Source organism: Falco punctatus, assembly GCF_963210335.1.
Source record: "Falco punctatus genome assembly, chromosome: Z".
In the NCBI taxonomy this organism is placed as follows: domain Eukaryota; kingdom Metazoa; phylum Chordata; class Aves; order Falconiformes; family Falconidae; genus Falco; species Falco punctatus.
The window spans coordinates 10,334,873-10,347,065 of NC_137586.1; the positions used below are offsets into that span (position 1 = coordinate 10,334,873).

A 12,193-nucleotide genomic window follows, 5' to 3' on the forward strand; every position below is an offset into this window, starting at 1 on the left:
CAGCTTACTGGAGTTACTCATTGCAACTGGCTAGCTGCTGAGAAGCAAATGTGAAGCAATTAGTGTTAATGAATAGTAAAACAAGATCAAGACATTTATTTTCAAAATACTAGCCCATTATCCATTTTACACATGATTCAATTAACATTATTGCTTTTATAAAAATAATTTATGCACAGAAATAAATGAAACAAATTTGTTAGCTGGTGAGCTCTCACTACATTTGGCTAGCTAGCCCAGAGTTGTCCTTCAACCAAAAAATTAGTTTCAAACAGATCTTTTAAAAAAAAGGTAAATTAGGACTATCACTTCCACTTAAGATCTATTTCAGTAACATAGAGAGTAAATCAAACCTGAAATAGGACAGGATCCAATGAGAAAATAACTCTACTCTGATCAAGTTTAATGCCAAAAATGTAGTTATTCATGGCTGCATTGCTAACGGCATTAGCTACCTAACAGGCAAACTGACTTAAAGTGCATTCAGTTAATCTGGAGAGTTTCCTGCATTGCAGGAAAAATTCCGCTGAATAATCCATTCTTTCTGTATTTGCAGGTTGGATTGTTGGTTTTTTTTTTTAAACCTATTTACCACTGACAAAAAAAAAAGATATAGATAGATATAAAATAATAGAATTATAGTATCTTAGAATCATAGAACAGTTCAGGTTGGAAGGGACATTAAAGATCACTTAGTTTCAACCCCCTGCCATGGACAGGGACACCTTCCACTAGACCAGGTTGCTCAAAGCCCCATCCAGCCTGGCCTTGAACACTGCCAGGGATGGAGAATCCACAGCTTCTCTGGGCAACCTGTTCCACTGTCTCACCACCCTCGCAGTAAAGAATTTCTGCCTAGTATCTAACCTAAATCTACCCTCTTTCAGTTTAAAACTGCTACCCTTGGTCCTATCATTAGACTTTCCTGATAAAGAGCCCCTTCCCATCTTTCCCGTAGGCCCCCTTTAGGTGCTGGAAGGCTGCTGCTAGAGGGTCTCCCCAGAGCCTTCTCTTCTCCAGGCTAAAGAACCCCAGCTCTCTCAGCCTGTCCTCACAGGAGAGGTGCTCCAGCCCCCTGATCATCTTTGCGGCCCTTCTCTGGACCCGCTCAGAGAGGTCCGTGTCTTTCTTACACCGGGAGCCCCACAGCTGAAGGCAGTACTCCAGGTGGTGTCTCAGCAGAGCGGAGTAGAGGGGAAGAATCATCTCCCTCCACCTGCTGGCCACGCTTCTTTTGATGCAGCCCAGGATATGATTTGCTTTGTGGGCTGTGAGTGAACACTGCTGGCTCATATTCAGTCTTTCATCCGGCAATACTCCCAAGTCCTTCTCGGCAGGGCTGCTCTCAGTCCATTCATTGCCCAGCCTGTATCCATGTTTGAGAGTGCTCCAGCCCAGGTGCAGTACCTTGTACTTGGCCTTGTTGAACTTCATGAGGTTCACAGGCCCACCACTGTAGCCTGTCAAGGTTCCTCTGGATGGCATCCCTTCCCTCTAGGAAAGTAGGGTATGAACCATACCACTCAGCTTGGTATTGTCATAGATAAAGCAGGTTCTAGCATTCATCATTAAGAATACATAAAGTAAGCCTCATCTTCTGATCTTTAATTCAGAATGATGTCTCAGGTTGGAAGTTCAGAATGCTTGCAGTGTAAGTTTCCTTGGATGTGTAAGGGAATAAGAGCCATGGTCTGCAGAGTACAGCACTGCCATTCTTCCTCAGCTCCTTCCAGTAGCAGGTGCAATGTTAAAATGGAAAAGAACTTCTTGCCAGCATGATACGTGAATGGAAGCTAACAATATGATGAACCAGCAGGACTCCAGAGGATCTGTTCGTTGTACCTTGCAACGATGAATTCTATAATGTTGGAGAGAAAAGTGTTCTTTTTAAACTTTCAACCTCTGTCAATTAAGCTTACTCAGAGCAGTATGCTGTTGGCAGCCAATGGCAATTTTATAAGCATGATCCCAGTATTGCTGGATAAGTGTTAGCAAAGGTCTTTTTTTTTTTTTTTTTTTTTTTTTTTAGGAACTGTTTTAGAGAAAACAGGTCTTATTGTGGCAGAAGCAATAAAGGCAACTTAAAATCAAAAAAAAGAAAACCCAGCAACTGGGATTATTGAGTTCTAATTGAGATGTTTCAAGCATCCTCTTTTGTCTCCCTCTTTAATTTCTCTAAATACTTATGAATTCCTAATGTCTAGAGAATATCATACTATGTTAAAATTTGAAAAGATCTTTTCCTGTGCTTTTTTAAATTCTGAATACAACAGTAAATTCTTTGTGCTGTTCTCAAGAAGTCCTCCCACAGACTCAGGGAAAAGCTGAAGAACATGAGAGTGCCACACTGATTGAGATCAAGGCTCTATCCACAAGTGAATGTGTAAGGAAGGGTAGGAACACAGGAATAATGTATCTTAGTCCTAAATATTCTTCCAGCTTTCAACTATTTTCTGCTGTTTCCTAAGCTTGATGTGCTTTGGCACACAGACGGAAGTACTTCCTCAGTTTCCTTGAAACTGTGCAAAAATCTTGCATTTACCAATACCCTTTGACAAGGAGTTGCCCAGACGTATCCTCCTTATGTAGGAGTCACCTCTTTTTGTTTATTTTGAACTTTACCTCCACTAGGTTCACTTCATACCCATACTTTTTGTATCAGAAGAGAGAGTGAACAGTCAGTCCCTGTCTGTCCTCTCTGGGCCATTTAGGATTTCATAGACCTGTCTCATGACGTCCTAAATGACCTCTTCTTCAGACAGGCAAGTCTCAGCCTACTTAGTTTTTCCTGTTACAGAAATCATACCAGACTTGGACCAGATTTGGTCCCAAGTTGTCATTTATGATTTCTGAGATGGGAGAAGATGACTGCACGCATGACTGAAGGTGTAGGCAAACTACGGATACATAAAGGATGTTCCAGATTATAGAATTGCTTTCTTTTTTTTCCTCCTTTGTCCTGTCATCTTTGTGTAGTCCTTTGAGTTTCATCCTCTTTGAAGCATGACTCTCAGTCTCCCTTGAGTCTGTGCAGAGCTCCAGAATGAATCAGAGAGCTGGGATGCACATAATGTGAAGTCATGTTCTTGGTTCTGACCGTGACTGTAGTTTTGGCAAGTCACTTCACTTTTTCTTTTCATGTTCAGGGCACTCTCTGAGCTGTGTTAAGGATGAAAAGTTTCTTTTCAGTGTCGTCACTGTGGAGGAAATCATTCTGTGCTGGCAGTGATCAGTGCTTAGCAGGGGTCTGAAGATGAAATGCTTTGAAACACTGATGGGGCTTTGGGACAGTGGTAGTAGATGGGGATTCAGGTCTTTGGGGCAGCATGCTCTCTGCCCTAACATTCTCACATGATTGCACAGAGCTGTGCTGGCATCATCCCCAGCACAGTCTGGTGACTTTTAAGCTCTGTCCTTCCAGTTGCTGGCAACCAGGCTTCTTATTCTATTTGCTGTTTAATCTAGTTTGGATTTTGCTACTGATAGCACATACACACACAGAGGACAGCACACACACAAAAAATAGGAATAGCGTTTAATAAGAAGATGGGTTATGAGACTGTGATGGTCAGGCACACAGCTCTGTCAGACAAGCATACCAACCAGCCACCTGTTGACAGTCAAACAGCCCCTCTTATGCTCCCTTTTCTCCATTTGTCTATGCTGCTGCTTTACCCATCCACCTGGATTGTTCCCTTTCTCTACCCTTGTCTCCTTCCATATCAACAGCGTGCCTCTAATTACCTTTCCCCCATTGGTCACATTTTTGCTATGTCCATACCCAAGTTTGCTGTTTCTGGCATAGTTTCCTACGCAATCTCAGCCTTGCATGATATTACTGATACAGTTACCTAGGGACTGCTGGCCTTGCAAGATGCCGCTCCCCAGAAAGATTCCAGTACTTGCACACCTGCAGGTATATCTGCATATGTTCACATACACAGGCTTTCCTACTTGTGTTCCTTGGCCAGGAAGATGGGATTTTCCACATTATCATAACAATTTCCACAAGAGCTGGACAGCAAATTGACCTCTGCATGTTGGGCATATATTGTATGAGCTTATGGAACTGTGAATGCATCGTTTGAATTGCCCAATGATTGATGAAGGACTCCCAGATCCTATGATCTTTACTTGATACATGAGACCTTAAGCTCTCCAGACAGAGATGAGAGGGTGCTCATGCATGATCTATCATTTGTTTTTGTTACTGAAGCTAATCATTTACGTTTTCGTTACTGAAGCTAATGAACTATTATCAAGTGAGACAGGGGAGGGATCACGTGTGTGCTTTTAGCTCATCCTGTCATGAAGTAGCTTGATGGAGTTGAGAGAAGACAATACTCTGTCTTCACAGATAAGTACCTTCCAATCGAGCTAAGTCAGGAACAAACACTAAAGTTACTGCAACTCAGCTGTAGATGGCATCTTGCTAAACTTAAAATCATTTCCTTAATTCAAGAGTCCTTATCTTTAGGTGCTGGTGTGAGGAGCTTCAAATTATCCTGTATTCAGTATCAAAGAACTCAATTTTTTCAATCACAAAGTCTGGATGACTTGTAAAAAGATAAGAAATAAATTTTCTCTTCCTTGTTTTTTTTTCAACAGGGTGATGATATAACCAAGATCTCACAGGCTGCTAAAATAATGGAGCGGATGGTGAATCTGAACACGTTTGATGACATTGCACAAGGTACAGCCCTGCTGGGATGATTTTAAGTCAAGGCAGAAGTCCTGTAGATGAGTGGCCACAGCCATAGCAAGGTTAGGACAGGACAGGATAGGATAGGGTAACATTGCCCTGACTATGCACTTCCCTCCCTCAGCAGGTGCCGGTGACAGCAGCCAGTGCTGAGCAGCCGTCTGCTGGCATACAGGTCCAACCCACAGCAACATACTCGGTCTCAATGTTATTATGCAGGGGTTTTGCTGTGTCTGCTCAGCTCCACTCTGAAAGGCCACATCACGCTCCAGGTGTGGCCAAGTCACTTCTTGCTCCAGGCTTCTGCTTTCTTTTTAATCCTTTGCTATTAGATCATCACCTTTTTGGTGTGAGGACTTGTTGCTTAGTAAAACGCTTTTACAGGGCTTATGTGCTGGTTTGGAGTTGAGACTTAAGGACAGAGTTTCTATACTAACATTTGGGTTGTGCAGAGGCTGTGAGGATAACAGAGTGTTTTTTTAAAGCTTCCCTGGCACTGCACCATGCTGATTTATTTCCAGTTTATACAGCGAGACCTTTTCTTTTATTTTCTTTTGGGGTTAGATTTTAAATATTTTGAGGATGCCTCGGATGAATACAGAGACCAGCAAGGAACCCTCCTCCCACTCTGGAAGTTCCAGTATGACAAAACCAAGAGACTTGCAGTTACTGCCATCTCCTGGTAGGTCTCTTTATTACAAACTTACCCTGGGCTGTTTTGCAGGGCAGTGGAATTGAATGTCATGGCACCTTACAAAGCATGATGGTTTCTTTGGGAACACTGTTTCGAATAATTACTAATTACAGTCAGATACTCTGGCAGCATCTAGACATGCCTGGTGCTTCTGAATGCAAAGCACCTTGTGTAAGGCTGAATGTGCCAGGCGTGTGCCATTCAGCAAAAGGTGAAGGCACAGCAGGCTCTGTGCAGCACTAGAGCAAAGTGAGTGCAGTTAGCAGAGCAGAGTGCCTTCCTGGGAGAGCTCTATAGACATGTCATTGGACAATGTGCTGTAGGAATCAATCCTGAAAAGCCCAGGGGAGGAGAAGGGATAGCAACTATATTTTTGACAAGTATTGACACAGAAGAATTAAAGCAGCAGAAAGGGAAATGCAAACATTGCATGTGCCAGACAGATAACGTCATAAACACACCAGACAAGACCTTTATGCATGATACATACTCAGTCACTGCCCAGACAACAATGGCATTTATGTACTGATACCTTACACACTTCAGTTTAGTAAGCATTTGCCCTGCAGTCCACTGTTGCATGTTTATTCCTGGTCAGTCCAAAAATCATCACTGGTACTTTCAAATCAAGTCTCTTTTTCTGAGATGTTATTGCCATGGTTATTACCATGAAAAAAACACTCACCGCAAACCTGAATGAGTCCTTTTTCTTTTTAACATGCTTGATCTTCCCCAGAACTGGCTTGGTTCATGCACTGAGCGTGAGACATAGTGCTCCTCTGCAGCTACCGCCTCTCACTTGTTTGTGGGGCACTGTGAATACATCTGTGTCTTGCCAAAGAGGATGTATGGAGAGATAGAGCAGGACTGCAGTCTTCTGTCCTTTCAAGCCACTGCAGAAATTAGACTTTCATAGAATATCAAGGATGCAGTTGTGTGAGAATTACAAAATAACAATAAACGAGACATAAAATTGGGAGAAAAGGCATCTTTAATAGGTAGTTTGTTCTGCTGTTATTATTGTCTCCAGGAAATGATAACAGAAAGATGGAACTGAAATTGGAAGAATGACTCCAAATTGCCTTATGTAATAAGCTTCTCTAACTCAATTTTTATTCTCACCTTGTTAACAGTGACAGTGTGTTTAGTGGATAGGGCAAGATAGGATGTCTATGTATTAGCCCAAGTTAAAAAGGAGGAATGAAAAGAGAAGTGGTTTTATTTTATCAATTTGTAATAGCAAGTCAGAGAAAACACTCATTAGATAATTTTCACAGACGTTAATTTCACAGAATTGTTACCCACTGGTCGTGCTGTGTGAGCTGAGGGACAGCAACAGTACTGACCTGTGTCCCATGTAAATCCTACAGTAACTGTCCACGCACAGCAGAAGCTGTAAAGAATGTAGTTGTTTTTCAGATAAAGGAACTTTAGAAGACATAGTAGATGGCTAGTTGCTCATAGTCAGTATGCCTTAGCAAATATACTGATTCATCAACGGGTCAGAAGGGAATTTCCCTTCCTGGTCCGTGCGAAAGATCATGAATTCATGAACCAATAGCTATCTCTTGAAGCATCCCTCATTATTAAATAACAGGTAGGGAAAGTAAATGTATTGGGTATTATTCTGCTGTGGTTTAGAAACTCCTTTATTCTTGCCCCTGAAAGGTGGAAACCAACTCATTGCTGCCTTTTTCCTTTCTTCAAAGACCTCATTTATAAAAGTAAACTTTCCATGATTATGGAACAGATAAGCCAAGAAATGTTGGAGATTGACAGCATGTCTGTCTGTGCTCTTTCTATTCTTTTCATATACTGTTGTGGTCTTCTGATGTTCTGGTTTTTTATGCATCTTGAGCCTGGAAGAATTACTCATACATGAACTTCACTAGTGCATATGTTCAAAGGGTCAAGCCCTCAGACTCTATGCCATCCTGTGAGAATGCGCTCTTGATATTAATGTGTGAAACACTGTGTGTTTCTGTGGAATTATATGGTTAATAATAAATGCTCTCTTATGTATGTTTTCTCCATACAGGAATCCAAAGTACAAGGACCTATTTGCAGTGGGGTATGGCTCTTGTAAGTAACAAATGCAGAAGAATCATTAAGAGATTTAAAATATTAAACAGGTGCATTGAGGTCAAATCATGCAATACTCTGGGGCAGAGACTGCATCTCACAGCAAGGATTCACCTAATGTCAAAGCAGTAAATTGAGATTTAACTCAAGATAGGGATTAGGCGTTTATATTCCATAACACAAACATTCAGAAATGTACAGGCATAGGCAGCATTAGCCAGGGCTTTTTGGCTTATGACTGTGCTGATGCTCCCTTCAGTCAAGGACTTGCCTGTAGAAGCGTGACTTAATCCTTTTTATCTTACTTGATAGGTTCTTATTTCTCTGTTTCTGCCCTTCTAATTGCTAAAAGACCACATATATTGTTTTGCTGGAAGTTAATAACGAGAGACTTCTCTAAGCATAAACTCATTACTTTCTTGTTAGGAGACACCTTCCAGGGGTGTCTCAGAAGCTAACGTCTCCAATAGGGCACACCAGGCCTGGATGTTGTGAAAAGGCACTTTCCCTGCTATAGTGTCTGGGATTGGATATGTGATAATTTTAAGTAGCTTTGAACATAAATTCAAGGGTTGCTGTCTTAGTCCATATTAATCTCTATCCAGTATTACTGCTGTCGTATTCAGGAAATGGAAAAGAATTCTAACAAGTTGATGTTTTCTCACCTTTGTTGTTTTGTTTTTGTTTGCTGTATGCATAACCTTCTCAGTTAGATATTTCATTTTTATGGTTTTTCAACAACATGGGCGTCCATATCAACAACCTTGCATTTTCTTCGTTTCAGTATCTCTTCTTGATTACTGATTGCTATATTCTGAATTCTTGTCTTCACATCTCCCCCTTTACTGCTGTGTAGATGACATAACGATGTCACTAGTGAGTAGGCATTCTCTCTTTTGTTCTCCTATTCTCTTCTACTTTCTAACTCTACTTGAAGTGCTCACTGTCATTAATAGCTTCTTAGGCAGCATTATGGTAGTTTCCCCAAGGATCACTGCTTCCCAGGGAAATTCCCAAAGGGAGGACACCAGTTGTGAGATAAGTTTTCCTGGCGTCTTTCTCACCTAAGTTATGTTGGCTTCTCAACATTATCTTCTCAGCAGACTACTCGGTAAATTTTTCAGGTGCTCTGAAAGTGCTTCTGGGACTCACAGTACTCTAATCTTCTTAGCTGTTAGTAGCTGCTGTAGAGTCACATTGCTGGCATTCTCATATAGCGAACAGTAACCTTAAAGCCTCAGCTTTACTTTAGATGGGTGTTCACAGATCACAGAATGGTCAGGGTTTAAAGGGACCTTTGGAGATCATCTAGTTCAACCTCACTGCTAAAGCATATTCACCTAAGGCAGAATCATGTCCAGGTGGGTTTTGTATGTCTCCAGAGAAGGACACTACACAGCCTCTCTGGGCAGCCTGTGCCAGGGCTCTGTCACCCTTAAGGTAAATAAGTTCTTCCTTGGATTCAGGTGAAACTTTCAGTGCTTCTGTTTGTGATTGCTGCCCCTTATCCTGTCACTGGGCACCGCTGAACAGAGCCCAGACCCATCCTGATACTGAAGATATCTGTAGGCAGTGAGAAGATGCCCCTCCCAGTCGTCCCCAGGGTAAACAGGCCCAGCTCCTTCAGCCTTTCCTCATAAGGCGGGTGCTTCCGTCCCCTCATCCTCTTTGCAGCCTCTGCTGGACCCTTCCCAGTAGTTCCCAGTCCCCCCTGAACTGGGGAGCCCAGCACTGGGCACAGCACTGCAGGTGGGACCTCACCAGGGCAGAGCAGAGGGGGAGGATCCCCCCTCGACCTGCTGGCCCCGCTCCTCCTCATGCCCCCCAGGGTCCCACTGGCCTGCTTGGCCACCGGGGCACGCAGCTGGCCCACGGGCAACTGGCTGCCCAGCAGCACTCCCAGGTCCTTCTCCGCAGAGCTGCCCCCCAGCAGGTCACCCCAGCCTGTGCTGGTGCCTGGGGCTGTCCCTCCCCAGGGGCAGGACCCTACACGTACCACTGTGGAACTTCATGAGGTTCCTCTGCCCGACTCTCCAGCCCGTCCAGGTCTCTCTGAACGGCAGCGCAGCCTCCTGGTGTGTCAGCCGCTCCTCCCGGTTCTGCATCATCAGCAAACTTGCTGAGGGTGCGCTCAGTCCCTTCGTCCAGGTCATTGGTGAATGAGTTGAACGGGACCGGACCCAGCACCGACCCCTGGGAGCACCGCGAGCTACAGGCCTCCAGCTGGACTCTGCGCCGCTGATCACAACCCCTGAGCTCTGCTGTTCCGCCAGCTCTCGATCCACCTCACTGTCCACTCATCTAGTCCACACTGCCTGAGCTTACGTGTCAGGATCTTATGGGAGACAGTGTCAAAAGCCTTGCTGAGGTCAAGGCAGACAACATCCACCGCTGCTCTGCCCTCATCTCCCATCAGAGAAGGCTATCGGGTTGGTCAGGCATGATTTCCCCTTGGTGAATCTGTGTTGACTCTTCCTGATGACCTCCTTTTCCTCCATGTGCTTTGAGATGACCACCAGGATGAGCTGTTCCATCACCTTTCCAGGGATGGAGGTGAGGCTGACTGGCCTGTAGTCTCCCGGATCCTCCTTCTTGCCCTTTTTGAAGGCCGGAGTGGCCCTGGCTTTCCTCCTGTCCTCAGGCACCCCTCCTGTTCTCCATGGCCTTTCAAAGATGGTGGGGAGCGGCTTGGCAATAGCGCCTGCCAGCTCCCTCAGCGCTCTGGGTGCATCCCGACAGGGCCCGTGGATTTGTGGGTGTCAAGCTGCTTAAGTGATCTCTAACATGATCCTCCTCGACCAAGAGAGACTCTTCCTTTCTCCAGACTTCCTCTCTTGCCTCCAGGCTCTGGGATAACAGAGGGCCGGCCTCAGCAGTGAAGGCTGAAGCAAAGGCAGCATTCAGTAACTCCTCCTTCTCTGTCCTTGGGCACCAGGGCACCCACCTCAGTCAGCAGCCGGCCCACATTTTCCCGAGTCATCCTTCTCCTGCTGAGGTACTGGAAGAAGCCCTTCTTGTCCCTGACCTCCCTCACCGGGTTTCATTCCAAACACACCTTGGCCCGCCTCGTCACCTCTCTGCATGTTCTCACAGCATGTTCTTACTCATGGTGATGCACCGATCTGGAGCTTGGAGGAAGTGATGCTTGAATGCTAGCCAGCTCTCTTGGACCCCGCTACTTTCCAGAGTCCTAACCCATGGCATTCCTCCAAGTAGATCCTTCAAGAGGCCAGAGTTAGCTCTCCTGAAGTCCATGCTTGTAGTCCTACTTGTTGCCCTGCTGCCTCCACGCAGGAACCTGGACTCCATCATCTCATGGTCACTGCTGACAGGGCTGCCCCCAACCTTCACAACCCTAACCAGTCCTCCTGCCTTTCTCATGACAAAGTCTAGGAGCTCCTCCACTGCCTGTGTCAGAAAGCGATCACCAGCACTCTGCAGCAGCCTCCTGGACGGCGCGAGCCTCGCTGTGTTGTCTTCCCAGTGCCTATCGGGGCGATGCAAGTCCCTCAAGAGGACCAGGGCCTGTGATCGGGAGGCCACCTCCAGCTTGTCTGTGAAGGCCTCATCACCTTCCTCTTCCCGATCAGGTGGCCTGTAGCAAACGCCCACAACAGCGTCCCCCATGCTGGCCTGCCCCTTCCCCTTTACCCACAAGCTCCCGACTCCTTCTGCATCCACCCCAGGGGAGAGCTCAACACATTCCACTTGCTCCTGCACACAAAGAGCAACTCCACCACCTCTCCTTGCTGGCCTGCCTTCCCTAACTAGTATGTAGCCACCCATGGCAGCACGCCTGTCAGGCGAGCCATCCCGCCGTGTCCGTGTCCTTGCAATGGCAGCGAGATCACGGCCCTGCGACGGTGCACAGATCTCCAGTTCTTCCTGCTTATTCCTCATGCTGCGTGCGCTGGTGTACAGGCATTTCCGAGAGGTAATCGAGCACGCAGGTTTCCCGGGAGAGGTGCAAGTGTTTCCGCCATGGCCACACACCCCCTTGAGGTGGCTGGCCTTCTGGTTCTCATCTTAGGAGGCAGCTAAGGAGCATATATTGCTGCTCTGGTTGGCCCAGCTTATTCCCCAGTTGGATGTGATGGCATGCCACTTTGGACCTCTCCTGCTGAGTCGTTCGGTTTAATGCTTGCTTCACCAAGTTAGCCAGCCTGCCTGCTGTTGTTAATTAACAAGGGGATATAGATGAATGACTGAAATTCCGAACTATTTTAAGTCTCCACTAGCTTTTACTGAGAGCTTGTGAAGATCACAGCAGTACCCCATCTGTATATCTCCAGGGCATTTGCTCCTTTGCAAAGATGTCCCCCAGAGCCTTGCCATTATTGCTGACACAAAGCAGAGCGGGGCTGAGAAAAGAACAGTATCACAAAGGTAGCAGAGCCTTCTCCTTGCTGCAGGAAGAGGAGAGACTGGAGAACACCACAGTCATCAGATTTGTGCCAAGGACTAGGTGTTTTGACCCAGTCAGTCTCCGCACTATCCCTAGCAGAAGAGTTGTCCTTCTTATCTGAGTATTAGTATTTTATCTTATTTATCTTACTTAATTAAGAGCCGAGTCTTCTGTAGAGCACTATTCTCTGTATGGCTTGAAAGAAAGATCAGTCATGGTGCTACTGGTAACTGGTGGTTGAGAATTGTGGGTGGTATGGTTAGGCACTAAAAATTCTACCCTAAATACCCCAACCATAGAATTTTTTTGT

General features: G+C 45.4%; 1 protein-coding gene across 6 annotated transcripts in view; it reads left to right on the forward strand.

Moving 5' to 3' along the window:
- Positions 1–12,193, forward strand: part of DNAI1 (dynein axonemal intermediate chain 1) — a 151,123-nt gene that overhangs the window by 29,537 nt on the left and 109,393 nt on the right. For all 6 annotated transcript variants that reach the window (XM_080371158.1, XM_080371159.1, XM_080371155.1 and 3 more), the window contains 3 exons: positions 4,609–4,693; positions 5,267–5,384; positions 7,435–7,478. In XM_080371158.1, coding sequence (XP_080227284.1) covers positions 4,609–4,693; positions 5,267–5,384; positions 7,435–7,478 — 247 coding nt within the window. The remainder of the gene's footprint in view (positions 1–4,608; positions 4,694–5,266; positions 5,385–7,434; positions 7,479–12,193) is intronic.